The sequence below is a fragment of the Tyto alba genome, unplaced genomic scaffold (assembly GCF_018691265.1).
Source record: "Tyto alba isolate M040663 unplaced genomic scaffold, T.alba_DEE_v4.0 Super-Scaffold_28, whole genome shotgun sequence".
Taxonomy (NCBI): Eukaryota; Metazoa; Chordata; class Aves; order Strigiformes; family Tytonidae; genus Tyto; species Tyto alba.
The window spans coordinates 9758678-9772642 of record NW_024881302.1 but is presented as its reverse complement, the minus strand read 5'-3'; the positions used below and the strand labels follow the sequence as shown (position 1 = coordinate 9772642).

General features: G+C 38.7%; 1 protein-coding gene across 6 annotated transcripts in view; it reads left to right on the top strand.

Moving 5' to 3' along the window:
- Nucleotides 1-13965, top strand: part of TMC5 (transmembrane channel like 5) — a 31689-nt gene that overhangs the window by 10654 nt on the left and 7070 nt on the right. For 4 of the 6 annotated variants that reach the window (XM_042798837.1, XM_042798832.1, XM_032983728.2 and 1 more), the window contains 12 exons: nucleotides 1699-1830; nucleotides 2387-2592; nucleotides 2992-3096; nucleotides 5629-5728; nucleotides 6331-6421; nucleotides 6739-6987; nucleotides 8247-8398; nucleotides 8943-9087; nucleotides 9664-9819; nucleotides 10413-10579; nucleotides 11977-12055; nucleotides 12417-12514. In XM_042798837.1, the coding sequence (XP_042654771.1) occupies nucleotides 1757-1830; nucleotides 2387-2592; nucleotides 2992-3096; nucleotides 5629-5728; nucleotides 6331-6421; nucleotides 6739-6987; nucleotides 8247-8398; nucleotides 8943-9087; nucleotides 9664-9819; nucleotides 10413-10579; nucleotides 11977-12055; nucleotides 12417-12514 (1622 nt within the window). In that variant the 5' untranslated portion in view covers nucleotides 1699-1756. The remainder of the gene's footprint in view (nucleotides 1-1698; nucleotides 1831-2386; nucleotides 2593-2991; nucleotides 3097-5628; nucleotides 5729-6330; nucleotides 6422-6738; nucleotides 6988-8246; nucleotides 8399-8942; nucleotides 9088-9663; nucleotides 9820-10412; nucleotides 10580-11976; nucleotides 12056-12416; nucleotides 12515-13965) is intronic. The other 2 variants (XM_042798833.1, XM_042798836.1) reach the window with 1 other exon arrangement.

Below are 13965 nucleotides of genomic sequence, written 5' to 3'. Positions count from 1 at the left end.
GAAATGTGAAACACTTTTACAGGGGGAAATCTAGTTTTCCAATCAACTCTGCAGAATACCATGTTTATAATTTTCAAGAATTGTTTCCGTGCTTTTTAATGGAGTATAAGGACAGAATGTACTAATTCCCGAAGTCTTTGTATAAAACTTCAGGTATATTATAATCTAGTTCCTGAAAAATCACCAAGAACTAAGTGGTTCCTGTGAAAGAAAAACTTACCTCTAAGGAGTCACAAACTTCCAATGACTTTTATGTAAGAAATCCTAGATTTCTGGAGTGTTTATTAGCTTTCTTTGGAGATAAGGGGAGTAGGCTCTACTAGTTACTTTTCTGAATACATGAGGATCTCACTGTTTTTGTAGGTGCGAAGTTGTTGCTTGAAACAATACAAGTTTCACCTAGGAGAGACTGTGTTTATAGTTTCTCGTTGACAGTAATCACATTCCACTATTTACAGAAGGGATGGGTGACGCAACATGTATTCAAATTGCCCTGTGTGCTTTTTCTTACTGAATGTTTGCTGAAGATGTGGGCCTCATGGCATGCTTCATTATGCTATAATGAAAGCGTAGACAATGTTCTGATTAAAATGTAGGACTTTGGATTCAATCAACCACCTGTGCTTATATGCAAAGCTCTTTGCAAGACAGTGTGCAAAACCTGGGCAGCATTTTACAAGTCTGTGTCACACTGCAAGATTTTAGACTGTCTTCCAAGTTCCTTAAGTGTGTAAATGTCACAATAGTAATCTAAGAGCTTCTTTTGGCAAAATGAGATTTTGATAAGCCTGCAGAAACTAGACGCTGTACAGTTATCCATTTTGAAGATACTTTTTTTCGTGTGATACTTCCTTTACTGCAGTAGAAGTTGCAAATAAAAACCATTGCAGACAGAAAAGTTGGTTGAGACTGTACCATTAAATGAGATTCAGCTCTGCTTGTCTTAAGAGTGGAGCTGAAGTAAAAGCAGGGCCTGATAGGTTTTGCTGGATGTGTCCTTTATAATTTATTTTTTACCTTCCCTGTTGTTAAATAATGTGCCAGCTGATCAGACTTGGCATGGTGCCTTTAAGAACAAATGCTAAAAATTGCTTCCTTTTTGAGTATGACTTTTGATTAAATAGGCAGTCCTTGCAATTAATTAGGATTCTGCTTTTATAATATAAGGTTCCCTTTTCACAGGTTCATTAAACTCTGACCAAGTCTGGTTTGCTTAAGACTAAAATGGAGCGCTCTGTGAGAAATAAAGCTAAACCCAAACCAATTTACAGGATTGAGGCATTAAGTCGTTAGAAGACTCCTCATTAAGAGTAGGTCTCTAAGTAATGTCAGCTCTGTACATAGCAGTGGTCCTGTGGGTCCATTGTTCACAACTAAGGTTTAGAGGTGCCACTGCTCATAAGGAAGTGGGCAGACTTCACCTCTCCGTTGGTTGTGGAAACATAGTACTTGGAGAAAGTTGGTGTATTTGGCTTTTCCTGTATGAGGAGGAAAGAACTTATGCTTTTAAAACCTGGCTTCATTGTCAGTGTTGGGGAAGACATCATGTGGCACTCCAGCTCCTTAGTTTGGTAGAGAGCTTACTGTATAGAGTTCCCATTTTACCTGCAACTTCTGGTGGACCTTTACTTCCAGATGGTAACTAGCATTAAATTAGATTTATATCTGTGATTTATATTGTTTCATGTTATTTGTTAGCAGGGTGACAAAACCTTCTAACTAAGGAAGATTTCATCCCTCAAACCAAGAGCTCGTCATGTCTTATCATTACAATGAAGCCTTTGAAAATCCTGACTACCACTTCTCAGAGACACTGGAAATTGATAGAAGGTGAGTTAATTTAATTTTGCTGTTGTGACTGTGCCATAAGAAATTAAATTCTCTATATGCAGGAAAAACTTTTTTTCCCGGATTTTAATTCGTAGAATTCTTCTAATCCCTCCTTTATGCTTGCATTCAGACACAGATTTTTAAAGCTGTTATCAGGAAGGCAGCATTGAAGAGAAATTACATGTTTATTTTTTACATGTTAGATAAATATATCAGCTAAATGTATTTTAGGATTTATGGCATAATGTCATGGATGTTTTTGAGTTCCAGTAATTTTCATAATGTGTAACCTTGGATGTCCTCTTTTTCCAAGCAGTTATGCCTGTTTAATTAGAGTCCAAGCTAACTTTAGGTGGAGAAAAGTTTTAGTCTTTCTAATTCCATTGATGACTAAGTCAGAATTGTGATGTTGGAGTTCTAAATACAAAATACCACTCAGTATCAGAGTTTGTTTTATAATGTACTCAAATTTGGTGATAATAGGTAACAATTTATTAAGGATCTCTAGTAAGAGTTTTTGTGGCACTCAGGGTTTTTCTTTTTGTTGCTCACACAGGAGGAGTTCTCAAAAGAATCTGTTCTCCCACCAAGCCACTGATTATTCTTCACTGCACGGTTCCTACGGAGATGACAATGAAAGAAGACAGAATTACCCTTACCCTCTGGCCATACCAATGGCCTCCATGAGTCATGGCCCTGAACACAGAGAAGATTTACAAAGGGTTAATGTCCTAAGAAGAAGTCCATGTAGAAGTTCCATGGGTATGTAATTTCTCATATGAACACCTTACAGAAACACTGGAACAAATAATGACTTATTCTGTCCTGAGGGAGTCCTCAAGCCCTGGAAAGCTCAACTCTATATGTTTGTACATAGTGGCAGTGGGGCTTTTTACTTTTTTCCTAGAAGTAGTTCAGATGTTACGCGAACAGATCCATGCACTGTCTGTTGTATTAACAAATCGGTAAATACCAACTTGTATGGGCTGCCTAAATCGAGTACTAGGATGTACATCGCAGTGAGGTAAACGAGTCTTGTTAATGGAATATATTGCTGTGTTTGCAGTAGGTCTGTCTTTGGTCAATAGGGCTGATATTCTGTGTGGTAACTGATCCACAGCAATATACAACTTTCTGTGTAATTCTCATTGCCTTCAACAGATAATCTTTCCTTTGAGCCTGAGATAGAACTGTCATACAGCTTACCTTCTACCTTCCACCTGCCGGATCGCCCCTATGCCTACAGAAATTCCAATGTATCAGAAGGTAAGACATAAAGATTGTGGTGCATCAGAATATTGCATGTCTCGCCCTCCATAAAATAATAAATATTTATAAGCCTTCTGGTTCAACTATGAAGATCGTCCTGTAATAGAAGGAATCATAAGACATGAATTCTCTTTTACTATCCTACACCGTTGTAGCTGATCTTTTCAATATCTTTCTGAAGGTCATGATTTTTGTTTCTTGAGCAATAAAAGATACATTGCTTACCCATTTAGACCTAATTGCCCTATAAGTGGGTCAACATGAAACAAATTTACACAGTTATCTGAAGAGACTCATTGTAGGAAGAAATAAGGGGAGGATAAGATGCGTTTTTGAGACTGTCTTTAGTTAATTTTTCACTATATTTCCTCCATGTAAATTCTAGACTATAATAGTAATTAGAGATTTATATTAACTAAAATACCAGGGGTCTGGAATGGCATGATCTGGGTTCTGCTTTAGGCTAGCATAGTAGTTTATTGTTCATGTTCTGTGTAGGAACTGTTCTTCCCATATTGTGTAATTTTTCCTGTTACAATCAGTTTGGTTCCTTTCTGCTGCTTCTGGAACATAATTAAGAGTTCTTGAATTGTTACCTAGTTGCACTGAAGGAACCATCTCTCTGTGTCCTGAAAGTGAGGGTTCTTGTTTGGTTGGTTGTTTTTTTTTCCTCTCGTTTTCGTCTTTAAGAACATGGTCTTTAAGTTAAGATCTTATTTGGCAAAATCCCGTGTTTGTATTAAAAAACAATGATTTTATTGGTACCTGGGAATGCCTCACTCCCTGAGTGACCACAGAAATAGGACATTCCCAAATATTAACTACTGTGCATGGTTTTAATACATGGTAGGAGTATGTATTTCCAACACAGTCAACTAGAGGATAAATGTCTGGGTGCTGAAGGTTCAAGAAGTACTTTCCACAAGGAGGCACAGATGTTTTTCTTTTTTGGATTCTTTTTAACTGCTGCAAAGGAAGTTGGCTCAAAGTGGAAATGACACTAATGTCAGAGAACCATTAGATCTAAATAATAAATATGGTGAAGGAGCCTGTACAATGTTCATTAACAGGCTCATCAGTCAGTTGGGGTCTTCTGCACCAGAGGATTGAGCTCAAAAAGGTGATGTAACATTGCACAGACTGGCCATTAGCTTACTGGGAAGGTGAGGCAAGGAAATCTGTGGCTAAACTCATATGCTTTGTAGCTGGAAGGCAGATGCATTTAAGGAATATAATCACTCATGTTTGTATAATTGGATGAAAGAAGATTGACAGAACAGTTGCATTTTGGCCCCAGGGAAATGGGAGTCTGGTACATATCAATTATTCAGCATGATTGAGTGTGATTCTAAAACAATCCCTCTGAAGTCAGCAGAAGACTTTTTGAAGAAAGGACCTGCCTTCTAGGAAAAAAGTCTTGTGTACTTTTTATGAACAGGTTAGATGACACAGTTCTCTATGACATCTGAGGACTGGGCTCAGAACCTCTTTTCCAGCATGTATCTGAAAAATTGCATAGGGTCATCAAGCATAACTGGAAAGAAGTGAGTGGGGGAGTATATATTTGCATGTAAGTAGTGAGATTGAGGAGTATACTTTTAAGTTGTTTTTATGAAAGTGAAATTTGAATTTCTTAAGTCAATTTGTTGGGAGTATCTGGGCTTACTAAACAGTGCATGTTATTTAGACAGCTTTATTCAGAGATGCAACAGAAGACCACCTGATGAGATCTTCAGTACTTCTTCTAGCCTTGAAACAGATCCAGTGTGCAATGGTAGGAGGTTAGATAAGTAGTTAATATTAAATAGCATCTTGCACAAGGATGGTGTGGTTCGTACTATTCTTGGTTTGTCACCAGAATTGCACATACAGTCTTTCTGTGGTTATGGGAACAGCCTGGGTTTGTGTTAATGCTAGTGATTAATCTTTTATACTCTACTAGCACACTAAAATCCCATGATAAATGAAGTACGGTGCCATGTGAATATGTGTTAAATTGTAGAAAGAAAAGCTAAATGCTTTATTAGAATTTGTTTGACCAGCTAATGGATTGTTTTCAGCCACTGTGTCTGGAATTAGCATCAAATTCCAACTACGCAAAAGCAGCCTGATTGTCAAGTAATACAGTTCTGTCTGTTTCATAGCCAGTGCTAAGTTTGGGTACTGACATCAACTAAAATTGTAGGATAAATAAAACAAAAGTTTAGCTTTCAAGTCAACATATAGCATCATAAGAATGTAACTTGGAGTTTGTCGGTATTTTGTTTTCTGTTGTAGCTCTTTGTATTAACATTAAACAAGCATCAGACAAGTTACACTTATTTTTTTAACATTCAGTATTGTACTACTTACACCTGTATTAGAGTACTGATGGACCTGAGGATATTCTGGGGAGTATTACTAGGTCTCAGAACTTGCCATATATTGGTAGCACTGAAAATGGGGAATGTTGTGATACCCGTTTCAGATTTTTGCATATGATACTGTATTATTATGCCAACGTTTGGATTTTTCATGGGTTTTATGCAGAGGATAAGTTAGTTGGAAATCTTGCAAGTATGCCCAGCAGTGAAAGGATTAAAGCAATCCAGAAGATGCCAGAGACCATGAAAAAGAAGAGAGAGATCAGGTAAAAATAGAAGTTTATCTGTTTAGTTTTACACACACTACACTTTCAATATCTAGCTATCAAGTATGGGTGTTTGCCATCTGCTCAGCTTTGGTTTGTCACTTTGAAAAAAAACTGGAAGTATGTTTTAATGCACTTTTTAAAGTTAACATCTTGCAAGGAAAAATAATTTAAAGATAGTTCATTGTTCTTTCTTTGAATGAGAAGAATCTCCCATGGCAATGTAAAACAGAGTATCAAGGCCTTGAGATTTGATTATGAATGATGACTTGTGCTTTCTTTCCAAAGGAAACTTGAATGTTGGCGATTGAAAATTGAGAAGGGACCACATGGTCTCAAGCATCCTTTTGTCTCCTCACAGAATATATTTAAATTTTGTTCCCAAAGTGAGTTAGTGGAGGGGTTATAACATGCTGTCATAGCATGGACAAGAGCCATGGTATCGGCTGATAGAAGAAGAACTGTCAGAACATCTCAATGTTTTATTAACTCTGTTCATGTGCAGATGTGTGAAACTGTATTTGCAACAGCTTCTTTGGCTTCTTGTTTTAATTACAACCCATACTGTAATACTTGTCACTCCCTGTCCTGCTCTTCCACAGGAATAAAGTTCTAAAAGAAATAACAAAAAAATCAAGGCATGACTGTATTCAACTTTCCTGCTGTATGGAGTGTCTGCAGGGAACAGTAGTGGTAAGTGTTAGAAAAGTCTGTCAGTCACAACAGAGTAGCCCACTTGAGCTGCAATTTTACGGCTGTTTCCAGAGGTATGTTGCTTTATGTTAATTAACAAAGAACCAATTAATTGCTGCTGTGTTCATTAATAATTATTTGCAATATGGTAGCACTTAGGAACACCAGTTAAGCAACTTATGGTGCATGTAGTGGAGGAAATGTGTTCTTACTAACAAAATGGTACTGTAAAAAATGTTAGGCTTTATTATGTGAATTTGAGTCCTGTTTAAGACTGCTTGCTGATATTCGTCTCTCTCTCCTCCTTTGCACTTAAGGCTCTTCGGCGATTTGGAAATAGCTTGTCAGAGTATTTTCACCTACTGCAATTGTGGCACAAGACTCTGAAGATCATTGGTGCTGAGTTTGGAAAAAGTGTTCTTTCTTACTTTATTTTCTTGAAGTGGCTGCTAACTTTCAACCTCTTCTCGTTCCTCATAAACTTCAGTTTCATCACAATCCCTCAGCTTGTTGCAGCAGAACCAAATAACCTTTCATTCACGGGTCTGGAACTGCTCACTGGAGCTGTAAGTATGTAACAACAGATTTGTATTAGTACTGTGTACAGATCTACTTTAAAAACCAGGATAGACTAAAAAAAGTTAGTATTTATTAAGAGGTGGAGTTATAATTTGATGTGACTAGAAACAGTATTTAGTATGTATTTGAAAAAGAAGCTGCAGCAAACATTGTCTCAGTGAGATGAATGGAACTCACTCTGATGCATTTGTCTCGCTGCAAATGATTGCTGTGTTCAGTAATATTTTGACTTTCATCACTCAGAAAGCAGTGGAAGAGACACAAAGGAAGCCAGACCTTCCAGAGATGGCTACAATAATCTTCAGTGGGACATTTTTCCCATACTAATTTTCCTCTGAAAATACAGTGCAGGTTTCCATATGCGATCCTGTGAATTTTGCTTATTTCCAAAGTTTTATTCTTCACAGGAGCACACAAGGAGATCTCTCTCAGCAACCTGCTGAACTTCATGGGGCCTGGAAACAGGAGGATTTTTTCATTGTGTGGAGATCTTTACACTCAGCAAATAAAGTACCAGACAGTGTTTAAAGGAAGATTTTGCACTGCTTTAATTCTACTAGTATTCATCAACTAAATGATCTGAGAAGACAACTTAGGCTTTTTTTTTTTCCTCCTGTCTTTGCTGTAAAAAACTTGCCAATTTTATTGTTATTAAAGGATTTCTCTAGTTAGTAAGACTCTGCTCTTACTAATGCTTAGTTGAGAGATCTTTTTTAAGAGGAAAGGTGTCAGCCATTTCCTTCTAAAATTGCTTTTAAAATGCTGTGTTTTGTAGTAATGTTGTTCAACTTTGCAAAGTACAGTCACCTTTGCAGGAGTTCAGCTATAATGTAGTTACTCTAGCATTGAATGTTATGTGCTTCCTTCCTGATTACTTCATAGTTGATACAATTTGTCAGTACAGAACCTTGCTCCTGAGAAAGAAACAATTAAGCCTTTCTCTCCTCAGGAATTTTCAGAAAAGACCAAATCCTGCAAAGTTGTCGAATGCTCATGGCCATCCCACATGAGTCTCAAGGAGGATACAGGTCATTTACATATCTGTAGAAGCTCTCAAAACTATGGAAGATGTTTAGCTGATAGAAGGAAAACAAAGGGCCTGATAAATAGAAATTTAATCACACCTGTGATTTCACAGTTGGGAGTGAGAGACCTCCCACTTCCATTAACTGAGCTTCAGATGATGACACTCCCCACCATGTGCAAGTGATAGGAAACATTCTGAATTATGTCCCTATCTTTTCAGGGTTATTTTCAACAAACACTACTCTACTATGGCTTTTACACCAATGCTACAATCAGTAAAACAGAGAATGGTCCATCTTACAACATGCAGCTGGCCTATATTTTCACCATTGGAATATATTTTGTCATGTGGTTTTTTATCTTGTTGTTCAGGTAAACTAGCTATATATTCTTATTTCACTTATATTAAGGGGAAAAAACAAACAAAAAAAACACCAACGAGAAAAACTCTACCCTGTTAGTGGTTGACAGTAATAATTACCTGAGTATGTTTCTGTAAGTCTTTATTTCCAGGTCTAGAGTTTAAGTAGGAGGTTCTGCTCAGAAGTCAGTCTCCAGAAATCAAACCTTTATTAGACAAGTGAAGAATAACTGCAGAATAGTGAGGGACATGCAGAGAATCCTAGTTCAAACCAATGAATATCATAATCTCTCTTTTGTAAGCTGTTGCTCCTAATATCTTCTGGTATTGATGTGGTTTTCCAGAGGTAAAGATTGTCAGCAACAACTAGGAAAAGGAAATGTAAGAATTGTTGCTTGCATTTACTTTCCATGTTGTCTTACGTGACGTGATCTGACATAGGTCCAGTAACCTTGGCATGGGATAGAAAAAATTGTAAATCTCCTTTCTTGCCCTGCTATACAGACTTGATGTATTTCACTGTTATGCATCTCACAAACCTAATTTTCATTGCAGCATGGCAAAATCCTTCTGCAGGAACTTCATTAACCCTCTGACATACTCTGGAATTTCTAACAAATTTCTCTGCACTTGGGACTTCAATATAACTAATGAAGAAGCTGTGAAGCTGAAACAAAAGAATCTCAGCATGCAAATAAAGGTACAAACCACAGGACTTACAAAAAGATAGAAATATACAAAACTAGCATACATGAGTCACTCTGCCAGAGACTTACCTGTGCATACAAATTTCTGTATAAACGTACAAGTCTCTGGCAGAGTGGCTCAAGCATGCTAGTCCTGTTCTTAATAGACTTAAGACTTCCTGACTGTTAAGTTTGATTTGGTTTAACTCCTCAATTGGCTTAGCTACTTGTTTTTCTTTTCTCTTTAAGCTACATATAAATATTTGTATGCTTCTGTTGTACTGAATGAATTGCTGTGACTATTAAATATTTGCCAAACAGAATATTTCTTCTGGTTTTCTTTCCTGTTATTTAACCATTTTGTAAAAAAAAGGCAAGCTTGTAATATTTGTGAAATACAGTGTAACTGTCAAAAGAAAAGACTTTTAGGACAGGAACACAAAGTTGTCCAGTAAATGCTCCCAGGCTATTACTCTGCCCATCTTATAGAGAAATAATCTTTTATTCAGTCTGTCAAGTAGTTACTTGGAACAAGTTTTGCTTTATGATTGTGACTAAGGAATTCTTCATTAGGAATTGTTTCCTTGCAGGAAGACCTTGCTAAAATAAACAAAGAAGTTCTAAATTTTTCTGCAACAGAGAGAGTTGTTCGTATTGTTATTCATCTTGTTTCTTGGGTTGCTTCGCTGGGAACAGCAGTAGCTGCTTGTGCTGGTGTTTACTTTCTCTCAATTATTAACCTAAAGGTAAGGACAGATCTTGCAGTCTGTTTTTGGGGATGTGTTTTTCCACATGGGTATCTTACACTGAGTGCAAGCAGTGGTCTGTTCACCACTAGGACCATAGGAAAGCATAGCTGTTGTTTCTGTCAACGCAATCACATATTCTCTTGTACCTAAAAAGCTGGTTTGCAAAGGCTTGCACCACTGCAGACTATGGCAAGAGTGTAGGAGCTGAGGGGTCTGAGTAAACCTGCCCCCTCACCCAGCAGCTGCCTGCCTGGGCTCATGGCTAGCTTAGGGGTAGTGCAGCTGGTCACCGTGAAAGAAACAGCAAGAAGCCTTAGCAAGGCCTGCCTCTCCTTTGCCTAGGAGCTGCATTTGAGCTGGGGCTCCCACCCTTGATCCCATGTAATAATGCAGGGGAAGGGGAGAGGGTTGCTGTGCTGCTGGACACGGGCCCATAAAACGTGGTAGTCTCTAATCTGAGAACATATAGGGAGGTGTGCCAGGTGTCTTCCCTGTGGACACAACTCGAGGCAGCATTTTGGTTAAAGGTCTAAGTTGAGAGTGTTCTGTTGTTTTGGGGTTGTTTTTTTTTTTTTTTGTTTCCCTCTAAGGTGTTTGTGAAAAGGCATAAAAATGACCTAGAGAGCCAAGCTGCCATGTTGGTGCTACCTGTTATCGTATCTCTCCTCAACATATTTATCCCATTCTTCTACTCGTGGCTTGGACACCTGGAGAGATTTCAGACTCCCGTATACCAGATATATGTCACTATTACCAGGTATTTGTTGCTACTACCTCTTAGTGCCTTTTGCCTGAAATTATCTGCCTCTTATTTTTGACAGCAAGCTGTGTCTAGGTGGTGTGGTGGGTAGTAGGGAGCTAGGGAGGAGAATTCATCTTTTCCAAAGGCTTCTGTACACTCTTCCCTCCATGTTTTGTTTGTATTCTGTGAGCCTTATGGCATGTTACATCTCTGCATGAGGACAGGGTATGGTTTCCCTCTCAGTTAGGCACACTGTGACACTGGGCATGGCTTTGTTTGTAGCTTCCCTAGGGCTGTTGCCCCCCCAGGGAAAGGTAAAGAGGAGTGAGGAAGTCTTAATTAAATACAGATGCCTGGAATTAACACTGCATAACCCCCAGTGCCCCTCAGACCTTCCTCCCCTGTGGAGCCTGCAACACCCAACCCAGCAGCTTGTTTAGCAGAGGCTTGTGCCAAGGTTGTTGTGCCCAGCTCCCCTTCTGCCAGAACAATAGAATAATGTTGCACCTAAGCTAGGGGAAGAGCTGCTGCTAGTTCTGGCACTCTGCAGTGCTATTGTTCGTATAAGAGGAGGTAATAAAGTGTAACCAACGGTCTTGCTGCTGTCTTTCCCTCCAGTGATCTGAGGGACCAGCTGTTGTTATGACCCAGACCGGGAGCCCAGGGAGTCATAAAGGTTCTGTGATCCCATCAGATTAAATTAGGGTGAAATGACACCAAATGTCCAGTTAAAATGTTTTGCTTGCAGTAGAAACAACTTAAGCTTGGAAAAGGATAATAAGCAATGTGGTCTCTTACTGATAAATCTATAAGAGAGAGAAAAGAAGGGAGAGGAGAGGGAGAGGAGTCTAGTTCACCACCCAGGTTCCAGCATTGTCTCAGGTTGAGTTAACTTGGGTAGTGGGTGCACACATAGCAAAGTTTTCTGTCACCTTTTAAGTTCATCTTTATCAGCTGATTAGCATATTATACCAAAAGAGGCAAGTATTCCACAAACACATTTCCATGAGAGATAAGGAGCCTGGCTTCTGTGCATGCATTGAGGGGGAATGGGGTGCACCAACCCCATGGTCCTGCTCACCCCTGCCCCTCCCCCCCCTTATTTTTATCTCAGTTTTTCCTTGGGGCATTCTGGTGCTGGTTATTTCTCTCTCTTATCAGTTCTTCAACCTGAACATAAGGTTTCACTCCATCCACATTTCTCTCCTTTGAAACTTATCTAAGGAGTTTGGCAGTATAACCACAAGCGAGTGAAGCTGTGCATCCTTCTGTGCTTCCTTGGGCAGTATTCCTTAGACAAATCACAAAGGCCACAGCTTGTCAAAGTTTTCAGTGTTGATGAATGCTTGAGGCATTAACTCCTTCAGTTCCTTACAGCTGTCAGTGCAGTTACTGTTACTTTTTCTTTTTAGAAATATCATCCTGAAAATATCAATTGTTGGAATATTGTGCTACTACTGGCTTAATATTGTGGCTGCATCAGAGTCACAGGTAAAGTTTCAGCAATACAAATCTTTGACTTACAATGCCAGGTTAGGAACCACTTTGAGAGGCTTGCTCCAGCAAAGAGAAGTACATGTAGTGTCTTGGAAAGCTGAATTTGCCACCTCAACATTTTTTATTAGCATCTTTAGAGAAGTGAACTTCAGGAAAAAATGAATCACCCAACTCGGGTCTCAGCTGGTTTGCAGCACTGTTCAATGAGAGGTCGACTATGATTAGTCAGGCTGTTAGCAAATCTTTGATCTGTAGCCCAAGTTTTAGATGCCCAAGCATTTGGGAACAGTGTCAGAATTGCATGATTTTTGACTTCTACATATGCATTTTTATGTTTTTTCTTCTCTTTATTTAGTGCTGGGAAACTTTTGTTGGCCAAGATATTTATCGTCTTGTTTTAGTTGACTTCATATTTTGTTTGCTTGGCTCTTTCTTTGGAGAGTTTTTACGGAGGTGAGTACTACTTTTCTTATCTTATTTTTATTAACTAACTCAAAGACACGGTCTTTTAGTCCAATGTGAAAAAAGAAATCCAACAGAAGCATGGCTGTGGCACCACTGGAGCTTCCTTGGTTGTCTCTATCAGGTGTAATCTCTGGGTACATGCCCTGCATATAGTGTAGCTCCTTCTTGGGAGGAGGTTAGAGTGTGTACCATTCTACTCTCCCAAGGTGTCCTTTTTTCCTTTGGAGATGGAAATGCAGGCAGGGAGGAAGCCACTGTACTCCAGTGGATCCCCTGAATGGGGTGACAAAGGACCATGTGTCTCAAGCAGAAAACCTTGCTTTTCTGCGTATGCACAGGCACACTGCTGGCTTTCCTTGGTATGCCTCCCTGTAATTTTTTTTCCTCTTACAGCACTCTATAGAGTGCACACAAATTTAAAATCTTATTTTAATCAGTCTTATTAAGGATGTCGTATGACTCTCAAGTGTAGAGTTCTGCAGCGTGGTCAGTGAGAAAGCATTTTTAACTGAATGTGAATACAGCTAAGCATGTAAGCAATAAGTTATTTACTTCTGACATCTACTCTATGTAGCTTCTTATTGCCAAACATTATTTATGACTTAAGGTAGAGTATATAAGTGCTTGCCAGCTCTTAAGAGCATTTAGGGTTCCTGGCACACTTGTGTAGGAGATCCATTGTTTGCCCTTTGCACATGATGTGAACAAGACTGGTGTACAAGGTCGGACTTTGTTAACTTCATGTTAACTTAACAGAAAACAACATTAAGAAGTCCTTGAAGACTTTCCCTCCACAGGTCTTGTCAGTGTACTTTAATCCTCCTGTTCTTGTGCTGTTCAGATAGGAAACCACCTCCCAGCAAAAGGTCACAGTACGAAAACTGCAGTCAGCTGTGACAGATGTCTTCCTCTAAGCTGTGCAAAAGCACCCGTTTTACAGCCATGAAAGATTAAAAGTATAAGTGTTCATATTTATTTGTATGTATTCAGAGTAACTCCCTGAAATATCTCAGCAAGATGAGATAGTTACCAAAACCTTTCTTGTTCTTGCTACAACAAGCAGAAACTCAATCTCCCCAGCTCAGGAAAAATGAGGTGATAAAAAGGGGTTGTTGGTCCTCAGTAGGAATTGTCTGAGTAGTTACCTGTGTATGTCTAAACTGCTTGCAACCTCAGTTAGTTTGAAGTAGAATATACTCTAGGTTATTTTAAAAGGATCAGTCTACAAGATCTAGGTTCTTTTTAAAGGATGAAAATTCTCAGGACTCAGGAACTGAAAAGCTGGTACAATTTTGTACTGAGGCAACTTGCCATTTCAACTGTTCAAGCATAAGCATGCTTTTGTGATATAATTACAAATCCTTTCTTTCCCCTATTTTCTGGGTGTTTTTTTTTGTTTGTTTGGGGTTTTTTTGTTTTGTTTTTGAGTTGCATGTAAA